Here is a 17,546-nt window from a genome sequence, read left to right on the forward strand (position 1 = left end):
CATTTTAAAAATCGTTCCATTAACAAAATTATGACGAAAAACAGCATTGTGTTCTTAAAACAAGAACTCTGAACTCTGAAGAACTGGTCTTACTGTGTGCTGGATTTGATCATCCACTTCAATAATTCTCTACTGTTCTTAACATTGATATTTACAGTTTATTAACATTTAAAAAGTAACTTCTATTTAAATTTACCGGTAAGACGGGATTTTTTAGTACGTTATCTGGCTTATCGAGACCGGATGGGGTTAAAGCTCCTTCACCATCTGGTAATACTGGTTGCAATTTTTAAATTGTTTTTGATGCGTAAGTAGATTTCTGGACAAGCCGTGGAATAGTATTTAGCAAGTTTTTTAGCAAACGTGGGTGGCACGGAATGAGTGAAAAAGCATTCGGCGCAATGGGAAAAAATCAATTGTCAGCAGGAAGGTTGATTGCAAACGCCAGAACAACACACCCACACGCAGGAAGGGGAGAGCTATCATCGGCATTCGAGCAAGTCGCAAGTGTGTGCGTGAGCTAGAGAGCCAGAGAGAGAGAGAGAGAGAGTGGAAAAGAGAGCCGCGGCGAAGGAGAAAGAAAATAATCTCGTGGCAAAAGCGAAACGGCGAAAAAGTTCAGAAACAAACTTAACGTGATTTGAGAACGTTGTGCGCCATTCCGTCACTTCTGCGGGCGCCAAACTAATTTAAGCAAAAAGTCACTAAAAACAACATTGAAACGCAGTTTATGAAATACAACTCACGAGCGTATTGTGTGTAAGTAGAAAAGTGTTTTTCGAGTGGCGTGATAAACACACCGACACTCGCACACGTACGACGCTGCCCAGCCTGCGTCTGTGTGAGTGCTCTTGTGCGCTAGTGTGCAAATGTGCAGTTTTGTGAAAGTTTTGCGAAAGTTTTATCAATTAAAGCGCAACGTTGACTATCTAAAATAAAAATCCGAGAGTTCCGAGAACAAACAGAAATAGCCGAGAGGAGGAAAAACGTGTTGAAGCCAACGCAACATTTTATTTTATGCTGGTATTACGTGTGCGTCCGCGCGCCTTTGTATGTGTGTGTGCCCGTGCGTTCTTATTGGCAAAACGTCATTTTATATAATCGGTGTTTTATTTCAATCCGCGATCTGTTGCGATCCATAGCCTGATTTCTGTATTATATTCTAACAATCGTTGCATGTGTGCGCCCCCCAAAACTCCCGGAACTACTGCTCAGAGCTGGGAACTAGACTCCATAAGAAAGGTAAGTCCGGAGCCAATTTCTCCTTCGCCGGCTTCCTTTTCCCACTGGGATGTCACGCCACCTTGTCTATTTACCCAATAAATCTGGTTTCGTGGCCAGGAATCAACAGTCCTCCTCTCTCTTGACCCAATTCGAAAGCCACAGTGTTGGTGCAAGCGCAACTGCACTTTCCTTATGCAATTGGTTGCCATTGTCACCCAGGCGCATTTTGTTTGCTGTTTGTTTATTGATTTGTTTGGCTTTCGCCACTGGAGTACAGTCGGGCTTCCCAAAGTAGCTCTACTCTACGAATGGAATTTACTGGAGTGGCTTGCGGTCACACTAATTAAATTCCAGATCGTAAATAAGTACGGATTAGACTCCAGCCTTCAAAACTATCTCAAATGAGGCAGTACACGCGTTGTATGGGGATTATTGTAAATTCTTCTTATCGAGCGCGGACTGTCGCGAATAAAAGAAACAAACAGAAAACGATGAGCCAACAGTTATAATAACAGCAATGGTATTACTTTTCAATATTTGTTTTGCATACTATTAAATTTGAATTCTTCTTTAAATTAGAGCAATGATAGCAGGAAATGATAACATTTATTTTGATGACTGATATTAAATCGTATAACTTTTTATTACGGCATTTAGAAAGAGTGCGTGCAATTAAAGCGGCCAAAAAAACATAAATTCTATAACATTGTCTTGGTTAGCTTAGCTTCTCTCTTTTAGACTGTCTACTGTAGCCTTACCGTTATTTTTAACCTGTTAATTGCATTCCTTCCCAAGGCAGTTTAAATTGTAATTAGATGCGGCGAGAAGGGTCCCATTCCAATGGAGACCTACGCACATAAACAAATCTCTCTGTTCGCTCTCTCGCTGCTCTTCCCCTACCTGGCTTGCACGTGTAAGTTTCTTGTAACGCGTTCTGCGCAGACTCGCTCTTAGGAGAGAACTGCGCTCTCTTTGTCTCGGCTTGTTATACCAACTGAAAATCATGCGAGTTTTATCTGTGGCACCCGTGTGTGTGACGTGTGTCATCTGTTTTCAATACCTCGCGACCAGCTGAGCGGTGGGTGGTGGGTGGTCGGTGGGGTGGGTGGTTGACTGGCTGGGTTGGTTGCACTTTTCCTGCCACGCTTTTGTTTCTAGGGCGCGGTTTCCACTTCTGTGCCGGAAACACGGCTCAGACATCCGTGGTGGAAGCACTTCATAATCGCAATATCGCTCACATCGCCGCTGCCCGTAGTTATTCTGTAGGAACGGGCAAACTTAGCCATACATCGCGCTGGGCTAGGAGTGATTTAATAGTTCATACATATATGTATATAGATTTGCGATAAGCCGACAGTCGGACAATCCCTAGGTGGGTATGTTCTTATGGGTATAAGAAAAATGAAGCCGTACAATGAGAATGTTACCTCCTGTAAAGCGCGTCCTTTATCCTTGAGAGAGTTTTAGATTATTTATTACATACATATGTAGAACATTTAATGTTAAATGAAACAATTGTTAAGTCTAATGGTGCTTTAAACTCAGGTGCAAGTAAAGTTCACAACATTTTGCCTTTTAATCTTGCACAATTGCAAATCTACTTGATTGTTAAGAGCTATTTTATTAACAAGTTAATTGATAATGGCAGAACTTCAATATCTACCCGAAATCAAGAGCTTACACTTACACATGGCTTTTGAATAAAGGAACGCAGCAATTGAGACGTTGTATATTAAAGCACCTTGATAAACATGCAGTCAGCATTAATCAGGTGATCAATCTATTCAAAAATAATTTAAATATGATTGTTTCTCCTTTATTACTGGTATCACTGCCTCGGTGTACATTTCAAAATGTTCAGACAATTATTAGTGTAATAGATTCTTCATTAAATGGAGTACATTGGAATTTAGGAGCAGCAAAAACTCCAAATTAGAAATGTCTGGTGGGTGGCTAAACGACCAGTGAAAATGCTCGCCTTGTGGGCGGGCCACGTTTGCCGGTCGCGGCTTTCATTCATGGTCATGTCGCCCATTTTTCCGCCCGTCTCTCACTTGCGGTTGCTCCATGTAAACAATTTGCTCTTTGACCTTTTACACTTTGCCCCTGACTCTCTCCACCACTCTTTCTCTCTCTCGCTCTTCGCCTCGTATCCACAGTGCAGTGCAGTACAGTACACTCACACATACACTCGCTTACATGCAACCGGCTGTCTCAATCTCGCTCTCTTCGCCGCACGATTCTTGTACTTTGTTTTAAGCTTCACGGCGGCACAATTTCCCCTGAAACTCATACGATTTTCAGCTGGTATATCAAAGGAAAAACGTGCCACATAGCTTGCCGCTTGCCACCCAACCACCCTATATCACTCACCCCTCGTCGCCGTCCCTTTCGCCCAGCGCCTCGTGACTTTTCCCAATGCTACACTGAACAAAGTGATTTATAAAATGTTACTGAAACTACAACTTTTATCATGCCAGTTTTCTAACGAAATCGTAATACTCTATTCAAATACATTTTAAATGTGGCATATAGGAGCTGAAAATAAAACTAAAAAGATTTTGAAGTAATATCACGAAATGGTATATCGCATAAATAAATAATTCCTAATTTTGAATTCTGGTATATATTAAAAAAAATAAAAAATTTAATTTTGTATAAAGGGTTTATGATTAAATGGATAGAACTTGAAATCTGAAATTTGTAATAAGATAAAATTGTGAACTGTGCAGGTGCAGTGGCTGATTTTCATTTTCCCTACGCTCGTTGTCTCTCCGGGCGCAAAGTCAAAAATAGTCACGCGATGTCTGGGGGACTGATGTCTGACCCACACTCCGCCTGCCGGCAGCCGCCCCTGGAATTCGGATTCCAATTCGGGTTGTAACGACAATCTGTAATCGGCCTGTTGCCCAGCCCAACCCCCGATTGACAGTTTTTTCGACCTTTCAGCAAACTAACTTAACCGTTATTTTTTTATCAGCTCGTTGCAACAGCTGCAGATTGCGCTACATCCCTTTAAAATTATAGAACTTTGCTCTTTTTGTAAATTCAATCTATAATTTTAATGTGTTTAATACAAAGAAAGGTGAAATATAATTTATTTAAAATTTACGATGAATTCAAAATGAAGAGATCGCTGAAAAGTCTAAATTCGCAGACAATTCACGTGGAAGATGCGCTCCAATTTTAAATAAAATAAACAAATAAAACTCCTATGAAGGCTATAATAATATAACCCAGATATATTTTTCCTGAGTGCTTCATTTGTTCAAAACGTTGCTTTAGTTCCCGATTCAATTTCAAGTCCGGCATACCAACCGAATTTTCTACCTTGTTGCGGTTTCTATGTTCTATGTTTGGCAAGCGTCTAGTTTAGAAAACAAGTTGTTTGTATTTCAGTTTCAGGGGCAGTGGCTCGCGAAGAGGAGCACAGACCACTGGAAGTTAAATCCCGCTGACCGTCACGATGTTCGGCTTAAGGCCCCCTTCGATCTAAGCCCCTGGATCGTATGAGCATTATTTGTGTTTGTTTTAGTCATGACTTTGGTGGATTTTCTAACCGGTTTTCAAGCAGTACCGCTTCGATTAAACCGGCCGTTTGGCTTTGCTACTGCCCCCAACTCTCGCGATCATTGCCAAAGTCTGTATTTCCCTGGAAAATTTCACTGGAGCACGTGCTCGGCGGTGATGGTCACTCTAAAGATAAGTGCTCGCTTGTCTAGGTCATTTTTTTTTAGCGCTACGCAACTGCCTTACTTTCACACACTCCCATTTACATACATGCATGCATACGTGAATGTCTCGCGTATTCATGCGATCTGAGCGAGTGCAAAAGAGAGCGCGCCGATCTTTCTTCTCAGCGCCCGTGTGGGTGTAGGGCTCTCCTTTCTCTCTTTCTCCGCCGGCGGTAATCAAATTTATTTTCAGTTCGCCTCCAAAACACACCCACACACACGCAAGCGGTCACTCGTCGTTTGCTTGTTTGTTTGCCGTGTTTGCGACTTTGGCTCGATTTCATTCAGTGGAATATTCAACGCCCCGTGCAAAAGTTCTTCTCACTTGCTGATGCTGTTGAGGTCACACCGGAAACATTTTCGAGTACTTGCCACATGGATAGTACGTTTCCAGTTCAAAAACGAATAATCTTATCTTCTTGAATGGAATATTCATGTTTTTCACATAACTCCTGTAGAATTGGTATACAAGTGAACGGAAAAATTTGTAAAAATCTAATTAGAACCGTTCCAACTAAAGCTGGAATTTCTAGTTACATACGATCATACGTTCTCCGAAGATCATTAGCTGATAATCAGATAATTACAATAATAAATAGCTTTTCTCTTACAATATCCAGATAATGTTTATATATTTACATATATTTTCTCTACCAACAGGTTTTGCGTGTTCCAAAACAAATATTTAAAACAAGCCACAAAACAAGTGATATTTCGCTCTGTGTACAACTGTTGTTTTCTTTATTTCAATCTCGTTTGAGCAATTCTTCTCGTTTTTATTCGTGTACTGCGACTGCAAAAAGTATTTTTATTTCGGACTTTGACACAGTCATACGATGATTTCGTTACCCCATTATTCGCCAGAGAACCGCCGCTCGGGGGAACGCAGCAGTCGGCGGTACGGCAGACAGTCACGTAACGCCGTCAGGCTGGAAATAAGTGAATCAAATGTTGCAATTTAATTCACATTTTGCAGTGTGCGCACTCGCCGCATGATGGCGCGTTCTCACACACTCACATCACTTCACTGCCCCGTTTCAATGTCAAGGCAGTCGGTACTTCCCGTTGCTATTTCCCATAAGCGCCGACGACACCTTGACCAAAGTTCAAGTGGCATTTATGCAAGCGCTGGAAGGTGCACTTCCAATTGTAAACAATAACGCAGCTGATCGACGGGCAATCGCAGCTACGCAGGTGGTGTACAATTGGAGCTGGGAAAGTGTTACCCAAACAGCCAAGGGAAAGGGTTGAGTCACTCTTCGAGTTTGCTGCTGCGCAACTTCCACGGCAAAGGTGAGGGGTATGCCGAGTTTCGTACGAAACACGCAAATGAAGTCCACGTAAGTGGACACGTTTTTGTTTTTGTCTGAGGCATTTCTGGTGACGTGTTCTTTGTGTGTAGTTAAGGCTCTTTGTGGCTGTTCCGTACAATTAGTGGAGAACGCTCTGCACTCGAATTTTGGCATTGTTTGGCAATTTCGTAATGTCTGCGCTGGGAGCTAAAAGCTTGGATCTTGGACTTTGACAGCTCACTGTGTTTGGGGTTTCGGGTTTGTGAAGTTGCAGTTGCATTCGCGTCAGTAAAATACAAATAACAGTCTGGAAACCTTCGCGGTATGCTCTACTTTGTACTCCCTGTTTTCGTCGCGATTCCAGGTGTATTTTCTGATTAAATCAAGCACGACGTGTTCGTTTGCCCAATGCATTTCAGCCGCTTGCAGTCTGTCGTGCAATGAGCGCAAATAATAATAGCAATCAATACGAAAACGGAAACAGCAACAGTTACAAGTACCTGCCGTTCAGCGGCAATTAATACAAGGTTTGTGCCTTTGTCTTAATAGAGGTAATTAAGTGAGTTTCACTCTGAAATTAAAATCAGTTCGTAGTCTGCGATCTGCTGAACGCAGACTGCATTTTGCCCGTTGATTAACTGAAATTGGTAACTTGTTAACCACGCGATCTCCGAAAATGTTCTAGTGCATATCAGTTTGTGTGAAAACTCGAAATCCTGTTTTCGAACGTTCATTTTACCTTAACCGTGAAGCTAATCGATAAATTACCCCTATCGAACCATAGCATTCTAAATAACTGTGTGATTATGCTCGGATTTTATTGTTACCACGACCAATTTTAAGTTTAACCTTACTCGACTGTCGTTAAAAAAGAACATTTTAACAATGCTTAAATTTGGAAGTGTTATTCTAAATTTAGATTCAATCTCAGTGTTTTGTTGCCGTTGAAAACTCGTTTGATGGCTGACGACCTTCTGTACCGGTTAAAGTGCTCGTTGTAAGACATTACGCATACGCCGGGTGTGTTATCTAACCCACAAGGTTTACGAATCGGGTCGGTTCTGATTCAATCAGTTCTCGGAGCAGTGCTTATTTAGGCACATCCACCATAATTTTTTCACATGTGCGACATCGCACATCGCCGACCAGAGGGTCGGTCCAAAGTTCGGATTACAGTAATCACAGGCTTAATGTGCACAATTTCCTTATTGTTTTCAAGCGGACCATGATTGCTTAGTTAGACAGAACACTCGGCATAACCTTTGCATCCAACACGCCATTCTCTGCAATATCGTTTCACACATGGGTCTCTTTTTGTGTACTTAGAGCTTCAACTTTGCCCCCCCGGGCTCAAGTTTAGAAGGGCTGCAACTGACCCATGGATATGTGAAGATAAACGATTTGATATTCTCTTTTATTTTTCATTCATTAACCTACAAAGGCAGTTTTACAACTTTCGCCTATGTACGCGTCGTTTAAACGTTTTGAACTTCGCACAGTGGTTTGCAAAAGAAAAAAATTGTGAGCTCTATAAGAGTTTCGCTTGAAAAACTACAGCTGCTTATGGTGTCTGGATTTTCTTTGTGTTTGTACTTTAAAAAGTTCTAATTTTTGTTTTCTACATTAAGTAGAAAGAATAACAAGGTAACATAATAAGTTATTATAAGCTTGGAGGAATTTTTGAAGAATGTTCTTGAGAATAGTGTGCTGAAATGAACCAAATTTCCACTCTATAAACCACTTTCCTGACCCACAGTGCTGATTGTTTTGCAAAGCTTTTTCTTTCGCATATACTTTGTTTAAATACCGAAATGTGTTGTTGTTTTTGTTTTCGCAGCCTTCATCTTGTTTTCATATTATCTTTCTTCGCAAACAAAACACAACACGTATTCCACAACGCTTACGGTTTCGACTCTTCTGCTTAACCATATGCCAGGGGTTTCGAGGGAAGATCTTTATTTTGGGGCCAGTTCAATGCACTCCGCCGGAGCAAACTGAAACGGAGTTTCGACTTCGTATACCCTTTTGTTTTGTATCGCTCGCATGTCATGTGATGTGCGAGTTTTGAGCGGTTGCATAAGAGACGAACTTTGGCGCCCTGGAGTGGAATGCTCTGCGTTGCTTATCAGGGACGGCAGATTCTAAGGGAACCATTTGGTATCGGTTTTCAGAGCGGATAAACCTTGGTGCGTCGGACTTTGGCCCTTGCCTTCAACACTTGTTTATAAACGAAGAAAGCAAAAACAGCGCTTTGTAAGTTGTGTAAATGAATGCCAAAGAATTTGTTTAGTTTCTATTGATGTACCCGACCTATGCCAATGTTTCTCCGCCTAGCTAATGGGCGAAATGAAAGCGAGAGTGAATTTGAGGGGGTTGAGAATCCGATTACGCAATCGCTCTCTTGGTTTTCAAAATGGTCTGCCTAATTTTACATTTTCCCTATATACGTATACATATACGTATATTCTCTGTTGATACTATCTTTAATCGTTCTTTATGTTCTTATTATCAGCGTTTCGATATTCTGGCAAGTATCCAGAAATGCCGAATGCGTAACAACAACTTGTTTGGACTTCAGGTTCTGATTTGATTATAATATTTACGAAGGCCGCACAGTTGGCTAATTGGAAAAAAATATATTTACGCGCGGTTTGATTAAAATAACCTATTTTAAGAATGCAATTGGGAAATTACTATCTGTACTAAGATAATATAAGCTAAGCTAGATAGCGGCTTATAGAATTATGTTATTTGCTGTGTGCTCAAAGGTGCTTTGTTATTATGTCATCACACACTCTGGTATCGGTATTTAATGCAGCAATGCTGATTTCCATGACTTCCTCGTCTGCTGTCGCTCCCCATTTGTGGTCCTACCTCATTAGCACTACATAAATGCATATATTTGTTCTTTTATCGGTTGCAGGTGAAACTACAAACTGAACATCCATCTGGAGAGGAACACCTGACATCATCCTCTTATTGTTGCGTCCATTGTTCGTTCGTTCTTGCCATTAATCAGAGCTGGGCTCTTTTGGAGGATACGCCTCACACCCACCATTTTCACTACCGATCAAAAAACACTCATTCAATTCATAGATCGGACAAGTAGAGAAAAGGCAGCAAGATGTTCATCGAAGACGATGCGCAGTAAGTAAAGACATCTATTATATAAGACCTGTTTAGTTTTGAGCCCGTTTTACGTGTGTTTTTGTTTCATAAGTACATCACTCAGTGTAAGCTTGTGGTTGTGGATTTTTTGGAGTTGGGAAGTAATAATAATGTATTGCATTCCATTAAGAACGCTGCGTCTCAAATACAGAGGTATTTTTTTATGAGTTGTCACTTAGCACATGGACTTTTCACCTCTTAACTTTAAACATTCTATTTGCGGTTTATTAAATTTCTTTTGACATAGTGCAACCTTTTAAGCTCATTGGCCCGGAAAATTGACGTCATGCCATTTTGCGCAATCCAAGTTCAAGGCTTTCGTTCGATTTGCTTATCAGGCCAGCACTCACACACGATGTCTTTATCAAGTGTGCAGTTTTTTTTTTACTAGGAATTATAAAAAAGTGACACATTTTGAGCGCGCTCTCGACCGGCATATAATATTCAATTATATAATTATATATAGAATTTTGTGAAGAAGTGCGAATCTCAGCCTGACTCGTTTCCTATTTAACTAGCTTCTATCTTGGGCTTGGTATGATACTAGTAACTGGTTTTCCATTTAATCAGCCATCGAGCGATAATCAGTAATCAGCGGGCAAAATTCTTAGTAAAATGCTTTACAGTGTATTAAAATACAAAAAAAGCGCAACGGCTTTAATTAATTAGACATTGCGATAATAAGTTTATCTAGTGTTCTGGTGGCAGTCGTTCAGATTTATAAATCAAAATTTAAAAATATTTGGCATGAGGTTTTTGTCTAATTTTAATTATAAATAGCGTGATAAGAACGTTTAAAATGACGGCGGTCCTAATGGAGTTGCAAAAAAAGTAAGAGTTCCCGACAAATCTTTTGGTTATTTTCGGTTGTCGATAAGTACTAAAATAAACTAACGATAATAAGTTTAAGAAAAGAGCCATTTAGCCGTTGTAAAAATTAGGAAGTACCCCCCAAATTGGGTCATCATTTTATAAAATATTTGGGCCATAAAGATTGCTTCAAGATCAATAAAATATTGCAAATACCCTTGATTTTTGACACGTTTTATGAAGTACTTGGCAAGTCAACTAGATTGGTTTTAGATGGCAGATAAGTATAAAAAGGACGTATAAAAGGGTCCAGACGAGTGCCAGACACGCACTTAAGTTTCGGTTTATTACAATGGCAGAATTCTGTGCCCCGAAAGAGTAATGATTACCAGCGATTCGGACTTCGGCGCGTTAGTGCTTAGCAATCTCTAGCTGATAAAAAGCCGAACACCTTCAGAGCTCTCCACCGGTTATCGCCCGTTTGAAAAGCGTTTTCTGAGCACCGAGAACCAAAGTGAGCGTGAGAGTGTCTACCCCTTTTCCGCCGTCGGACTTTCAAGACCTGCTAACTAACAGTGGCAGCAGCGGCAGGTGGTGATATCAGTTGGTTTTCGGCTTGCGACGGCGCTACAACGAGTGGGTGGGTGCAATGGGAGAATGGTTGCAGGAGCCAACCGGGCGAACACTTGACGAGGCGGGGAAACCAATAGTTCTACACCGCTGAAATTTGCATACCAATTGGCCACTAATTTGACATTTCTATTGCCCTTTCAGAATGGACAGCTTCTGGGTGCAGAGCGCTATTGGCGCGATCAAGGCGATCGCCTTCGTGTACGACATTATCACCCTTCCGGTCTACTTGGTGCTCCAGAAGCCCTGGAAACGCCGTCAGGACTCGCGTCGCGTGAAGGTAAGTGCCTCGACAGGACTCGCCACTAATCTGGCTAGTTGAAACGAATGGAAAAAGCCACAGACTTACCCGGCCAATCGGTGCGACGACGGGTGTAACTATCTCTAGAATCGTGTAGTTGAAATACTTTCGACTTTGCACTGAACGTTCCAAAGTACAGAGGCCTGGCTACTTAGCTACAATCGAGTTGTTTTAGTTTTTATTAAAAAAGTGCACCCTCGGTTATCAGTTTCATTTAATTCTTTTCCGCATTTATTTCCCTCGCTTCGAGCCTTGTTCTCGCCAGGTGGTTTCTTTATGTTCATTTCATTGTCTAATCTACGTGGATATGACGACTTTTGATTTATTGACCTGGTCCACTATTTCCACAATCTATTTGCCTTTATCAGGGCTTCGCTTTTTATGCGGCAATTATCATATCCGATTAACTTTCTTTCATTTTGCTTTATAATTCCGCGAGTGTCAGGACTTACAATTCGACAATTGCACAGGTTGTCAGGCCATAAAGAAATCGCAGGTGGTCCTGATAACAAAACCATGAAGTTAAAAAATCATAGAATATCTGTACCTTATTTTGAAATGGAAATATTCACACATAGTAAGCTTTGCCAGTGAGACATCCCTAGCTCTCAGCCCAAAAATAAAAAACATATTTCGAAGTGAGTGTTAGCTGATAATTACAGTTCCTGCAAAATAAATTAGTCTTGTTACTTGAAAGCCTAAGGCATGGCGTTTAATAGCCCGGTTTTGTTGCCTGTCCTCAAGGCCGATGATGACGAACAGGAGTTAGTTGATCCGCAAGCAGCCCTTAGGGAGAAGTGCCAGGCCAAGGGTCACATTGGGTCCCTGTACAACAAGTATCAAGAGTGCAATGATCGTGTGAATGGCAAGTCCAAAACCACTGAGACGTGCATGGAGGAATTGTTCGACTTCGTTGCTGAGTTGGATCATTGCGTTGCTCACAGTCTCTTCTCCAAACTCAAATAGTTTCAAATTTTAGCAATGCTTAAAACTAAAATTGGCAATTAAATAAAGGAAGCATACTAAAATATAAATATTTCCAGCTATAACTCGTTTAGGAAAAGTCCCACTAATGGGTACACTTTTATCTGATTTTTCACTATCTAAATGGAACGCATTTTGGTTGGCCTTTTCAGTCGGCTGATAAGGTTTATGGGTTACTAAGGGTACGCCAACGTCGGAATCTAAGATCGCTTATATCGAATATTTGTGTGCAGCTTGCTATAATCTTTAATACGAGTTGAATGCCTTAATCAGGGATCAGCAACTCCATGCAATACCAAAGCTAACTAGCTTCTCATCGCATATCTCAACTCCTCCTTCCTCTACAGGCCAAGCCCATTAACCAGAAAATGTTGGTCGATGAGTCCAAGTACGCGCCGGATGACATTGAGGTTTAACTTTTGCAAATGTGTTTTTAATTATTTAGTTATACTATCTGTTTTGGAACATACACACATTACACGAACACACACACACACATTGGGGCACCCCCATACAAAACACACAAACACCACACACGCACAATGAATGTTCCAGGGACTGGTTGGTGATCGTACCCAGAGTTGAATCCCCTGTTTGGAGACTCTTTTGGTGTTGGTCCAAGAAACATGATCTCCTGAGTTATGGCCCTCACCTCAACAAACCCTCGAAAACTCACATGTCCGTTATCTCTCTGTCGATTCTACTTTGTGGTCCCTCCCCTAATCTGGCGTTTCTTTTTTAAATCGCAACCTCTAACACGACGTTAAACTAATCGCCACGAATTCGCTCATTTTCCAGGCAAAGATCGTGCGGAACGATGACAATGAGCTGACCTACCGGACCACGGATCCACCACGGGATGTCCACGTGAAGATGCTGCAAGAGAATATCGACACGCTGGAAAAGGTATTCAACTATGTGGCCAAAACGTACACGTCGAAGCGTTGTCTGGGCACCCGGCAGATCCTTAGCGAGGAGGATGAAGTGCAGCAGAACGGTCGAGTCTTCAAGAAGTACAACCTCGGTGACTACAAGTGGAAGACGTTCACCGAGGCGGAGCGCACGGCGGCTAATTTCGGGCGCGGTCTGCGAGAACTCGGCCAGAAACCACGCGAGAACATTGTCATCTTCGCCGAAACGCGAGCCGAGTGGATGATAGCTGCCCACGGATGCTTCAAGCAGGCTATGCCCATTGTCACCGTCTATGCTACGCTGGGCGATGATGGAGTTGCTCATTGTGAGTAAATTGGATGATGGATTGGATATGAATGTGGTTTTAAAGTAATATTTTGCTCTGTTGCCAGGCATCACCGAAACGGAAGTCACCACGGTTATCACCTCCCATGATCTGCTGCCCAAGTTTAAGACGCTGCTGGACAAGTGCCCGTTGGTGAAGACCATTATCTATATTGAGGATCAGCTGCAAAAGACGGAAACCACTGGCTTCAAGGAGGGCGTCAAGATCTTGCCGTTTAACCAAGTTGTCAAGACAGGACAAGACAGTAAATTTGGTACGTTTTGAAAGGGTCTTAAAAGATGATTTATTTCAATGTCAATCACACGATAAATTTGCTAAAATGCATCGTGTTTCACACCGAAAATGGTGTGGGCTCGACGTGTTCACCATCGGCGTTATCCTCAGGCGCCCGAGCCGTTGCCATCGATGTGGATGCAACCGGCTTCTGCACATCATTATCATCCACAACATTGCTCATCCTTTCGAGGTCATCAATGTCATCTTTTTCGGTTACTCTGTTTTCACAATCAGAGCCTTGTGCTAATTCTGCTTCCGGCAAGTCGTTGCAATAGCGCCATCTAATCGAGACAGAATGTGTTGATGGGTCATCCAGTGTTTTAATCTAGAACTCTCACCTCATGTCAGTACTGGAAAAACCGACGGGTTGCAACAGAATCGGCTTTGTTTGATCTACATATCCATGTACAAGACTGGGACCTGGTTCTATGTTCAAATCTTCCGCCTTAGCCTCAAGGGTAACTCCTTCGGTCATCTTCTCCTCGACTCCTTCTTGCTTAGAGGAATATGTGCGATACGCCCGAAAGATGAGAACGCCGCAGTATACGCCAAATAGTGTAAAAAATACGAAGCAGCTTCTCGGCTTTCCCGACGTTGACCCTAGTAAAGCATTGCATTGTTGCACACAAGTCAAGGGCGTTAGGGTGATGAATTCCTCAAGGACTTCAGCCATTTCGAATGGTGTCTGAACTAAAAAAAATCACCCTACACAATTTGGAGAGTTATTTTTGTTTACCGAAAGTATGCGCTTTAAATTCAGCACTGAAATGTTGACAGCATATGTATAGCGTGCTATGAGCAAAGAATTTGTTAAATATTACTAATTTACTTTATTTTGTATCCCACAGAGCACGTTCCACCCAAGGGCGATGACATTGCCATTATCATGTACACTTCCGGCTCCACTGGCACACCTAAGGGTGTCCTCCTCTCCCACAAGAACTGCATTGCGACAATGAAGGGCTTTGTTGATATGGTGCCTATCTATCCGGATGATGTACTGATCGGATTCCTGCCCCTGGCTCACGTTTTTGAATTGGTTGCGGAAAGTGTGTGTCTCATGACCGGCGTTCCAATCGGCTACTCGACCCCCCTGACTCTGATCGACACTAGCAGCAAGATCAAACGCGGGTGCAAGGGCGATGCCACCGTCCTGAAGCCCACCTGCATGACTTCGGTGCCGCTGATATTGGATCGCATTTCCAAGGGCATTAACGATAAGGTTAACTCTGGCTCGGCGTTCAAGAAATCACTTTTCAAATTCCTTTACCAGTACAAAGTCAAGTGGGTGCAGAGGGGGTACAAGACGCCGCTGATTGACAAGTAAGAACGATGTGCTCATAAGGATCATGAGTATGTAACTAAATCTCATATGCATTTGCAGACTGGTGTTCAAGAAGGTGGCAAAGCTTATGGGTGGCAAAGTGCGCATTATCATGTCCGGCGGAGCCCCTCTGTCAGCAGATACACATGAGCAAATCAAGACCTGTTTGTGCTTGGAGCTGATTCAGGGCTATGGCCTTACGGAAACTACGTCTGGAGCCACTGTCATGGACTGTAAGTGATCGCAGATCGTCCTTTCTTTTGAAAACAAGTAACTAACTTTACATCCAATACAAGACCGTGATATGACCTATGGACGCACTGGAGGTCCATTAACTGTCTGCGACATCCGTCTAGTCAACTGGGAAGAAGGCAACTACCGCGTCACAAATAAACCTTATCCCCAGGGTGAAGTTCTCATTGGCGGCGAGTGCGTCTCCCAGGGATACTACAAGTTGCCCGGCAAGACCAACGAGGATTTCTTTGAGGAGGATGGGCAGAGATGGTTTAAAACCGGCGACATTGGCGAAATTCAAGCTGATGGCGTACTTAAGATTATTGGTAAGTTGTTTAGCACAATGCTTTTTCTTCGATTTTCTATTATAATACGCTTTTTGCAGATCGTAAGAAGGATCTGGTTAAGCTGCAGGCCGGCGAGTATGTTTCCCTTGGCAAAGTTGAATCTGAGCTGAAGACTTGCGGAATCATCGAGAACATTTGCGTATACGGAGATCCGACAAAGCAGTACACAGTGGCGCTGGTCGTCCCCAACCAAAACCATTTGGAGGAGCTGGCACAGAAACATGGCCTGGGTGAGAAGACCTTTGAGGAGCTGTGCTCATCACCGATCATAGAGAAGGCTATTCTCAAGGAAATTGCTGAGCATGCGCGGAAATGTAAGCTACGATGAAGATTTTAGTATTTTTCAATGTTTTTAATAGCAAATTGTTTAATCTTAAAGGTAAATTGCAAAAATATGAGGTTCCCGCCGCCATCACACTGTGTAAGGAAGTCTGGTCTCCGGACATGGGGCTGGTAACCGCCGCCTTCAAGCTGAAGCGCAAGGATATCCAGGACAGATATCAGCATGATATTAACCGCATGTACGCCTCATGAAAGTCAATGTACTAAGTCAGAGGTACCAGATGCAGCAACGACAACAACACGCAAACATTAAAGCAGCAGCAATGAAGCTAGTGTGTACTAATTGTTTTTAGTAGCACCCCACACAGCATAAGCATGCATACGAAATCCAAAACCAAACTAGCTTAAGTCCTAAAAGATCTAAATGCCGAGCAGTACATGCAGGAAAACGATTAGCCACATGGCGCATGTAAAGACAGACAGAATGTTCTCATTTTCCTTTTCCGTTTCGTTTTATCTTATTTGCTAGAAATCGAAAATTGCTCGTTTCTCATTTTAATAAAGTTCGTCAAAGACTTGTTTGGCAGATATGTAGCTGAAGCTGGGTTTGGTTTGGAAATGCGCTGTGTATGTGCTAGGAATGCTGTTGAACAGATTGACAATGATACTGGTAATGATAACTGAATGCCGATGATGAGAAGGAATATTGTATACTGTACAGATTTCGGTTTATAGTACATTTTGTGGCAAATTTATATTGCAGAAAAATACTTATTTTTATATTAAGCTTAAGTGGTTGCCTATTAATTATGTACATACGATATACACATCCATATAAAAGCATATATGTGTAAAATAAATCTAATATTTAGTGTACTTCTCTATGCTAAGTTAAATGTATGGAATTCTTGAAGTAATGAAATGTAGACAGCAGCATGAAAGCGACTTGATTATGAATTAAAAGCGACAACTGAAAGTAAAGAACCTAAGAATTTCCCTTGCAAATGCTTCTTTTTGGCGCAGAGTAAAATGCATCTAAACACAAATGGAACCATCCAAAAATTACTTTTAATTACACAAAGGCATAAAGGTTACAAAGGCGATTGTAATATATATTTTAGCTCAATTTAGTTAAAAAAGGACATCAAATGAATTTTATGAAATATATTATGTAAAGCACGTAAAGAGAAAAGTCAAAATTAATATGCAACAAATGAAAGACTTAGTACCAAAATATAAAAAAAAAACACTGGAATCACTAGAAGGCCAACAAAAACGCCTATATCTAAAACTAAAAAGTAATAACATTTGTTTTAGATGTGCAAGAACTTTTTGAATAAATTGTAGTCATATTTTTAGTTAAACTATGTATATTTAGGAAACGTTTAGCAATTTTCTGTGGAAACGTTACGTTTCTTTTAAATAAAATTCAAATGATACAAAGATGCAATTTCGACTTCTTTAAAAATCACGAGGGAAGGCGTGTGGAACTCGTATCTCCGATTTTGTCACCCTGATCAAATAGATCATTGTTATTATAACGAAACGAGTTACGAGTAATAAAGATGTAAGACAATTATTACACATAAGTATCAATGCATTATAATATTTTTGATCGTATGAAATACTGGATAAATGAATAAACGAAACTATTTTTTAGTTTTACTTGAGCGGTTACTTGC

At 41.5% G+C, this 17,546-nt stretch overlaps 3 protein-coding genes across 8 annotated transcripts; 2 read left to right on the forward strand and 1 right to left on the reverse strand.

Annotated features, from left to right (window-relative positions):
• Positions 1 to 240: 240 nt before the first annotated feature.
• On the forward strand, positions 241 to 17,513 carry LOC117135698 (long-chain-fatty-acid--CoA ligase 3). Of its 5 annotated transcripts, XM_033296104.1 has the most exons (12): positions 577 to 759; positions 1,216 to 1,242; positions 9,174 to 9,397; positions 11,003 to 11,138; positions 12,491 to 12,553; positions 12,942 to 13,380; positions 13,448 to 13,654; positions 14,526 to 15,000; positions 15,062 to 15,234; positions 15,298 to 15,561; positions 15,621 to 15,896; positions 15,962 to 16,116. In XM_033296104.1, the coding sequence occupies exons 3-12, from the start codon at positions 9,375 to 9,377 to the stop codon at positions 16,114 to 16,116; spliced, it is 2,211 nt and encodes a 736-aa protein (XP_033151995.1). In that variant the 5' UTR covers positions 577 to 759; positions 1,216 to 1,242; positions 9,174 to 9,374. The 5 variants fall into 5 exon arrangements, with proteins under 5 accessions (XP_033151997.1, XP_033151995.1, XP_033151996.1 ...); XM_033296106.1 differs by lacking the exons at positions 577 to 759; positions 1,216 to 1,242 and adding an exon at positions 241 to 307; XM_033296105.1 differs by lacking the exon at positions 1,216 to 1,242.
• On the forward strand, positions 11,168 to 12,484 carry LOC117135700 (cytochrome b-c1 complex subunit 6, mitochondrial). Of its 2 annotated transcripts, none has more exons than XM_033296109.1 (2): positions 11,168 to 11,797; positions 11,841 to 12,484. In XM_033296109.1, exon 2 carries the CDS (start codon positions 11,865 to 11,867, stop codon positions 12,123 to 12,125), a length of 261 nt encoding a protein of 86 aa, XP_033152000.1. In that variant the 5' UTR covers positions 11,168 to 11,797; positions 11,841 to 11,864; the 3' UTR covers positions 12,126 to 12,484. The 2 variants fall into 2 exon arrangements, with proteins under 2 accessions (XP_033152000.1, XP_033152001.1); XM_033296110.1 differs by having other exon boundaries at positions 11,857 to 12,484.
• LOC117135699 lies at positions 13,656 to 14,370 on the reverse strand. Its single transcript, XM_033296108.1, has 2 exons — positions 14,016 to 14,370; positions 13,656 to 13,958 (listed from the first exon to the last, which is right to left on the reverse strand). The coding sequence occupies exons 1-2, from the start codon at positions 14,348 to 14,350 to the stop codon at positions 13,733 to 13,735; spliced, it is 561 nt and encodes a 186-aa protein (XP_033151999.1). The 5' UTR covers positions 14,351 to 14,370; the 3' UTR covers positions 13,656 to 13,732.
• Positions 17,514 to 17,546: the final 33 nt, after the last annotated feature.

Source organism: Drosophila mauritiana, chromosome 2R (genome assembly GCF_004382145.1).
Source record: "Drosophila mauritiana strain mau12 chromosome 2R, ASM438214v1, whole genome shotgun sequence".
Classification (NCBI taxonomy): domain Eukaryota; kingdom Metazoa; phylum Arthropoda; class Insecta; order Diptera; family Drosophilidae; genus Drosophila; species Drosophila mauritiana.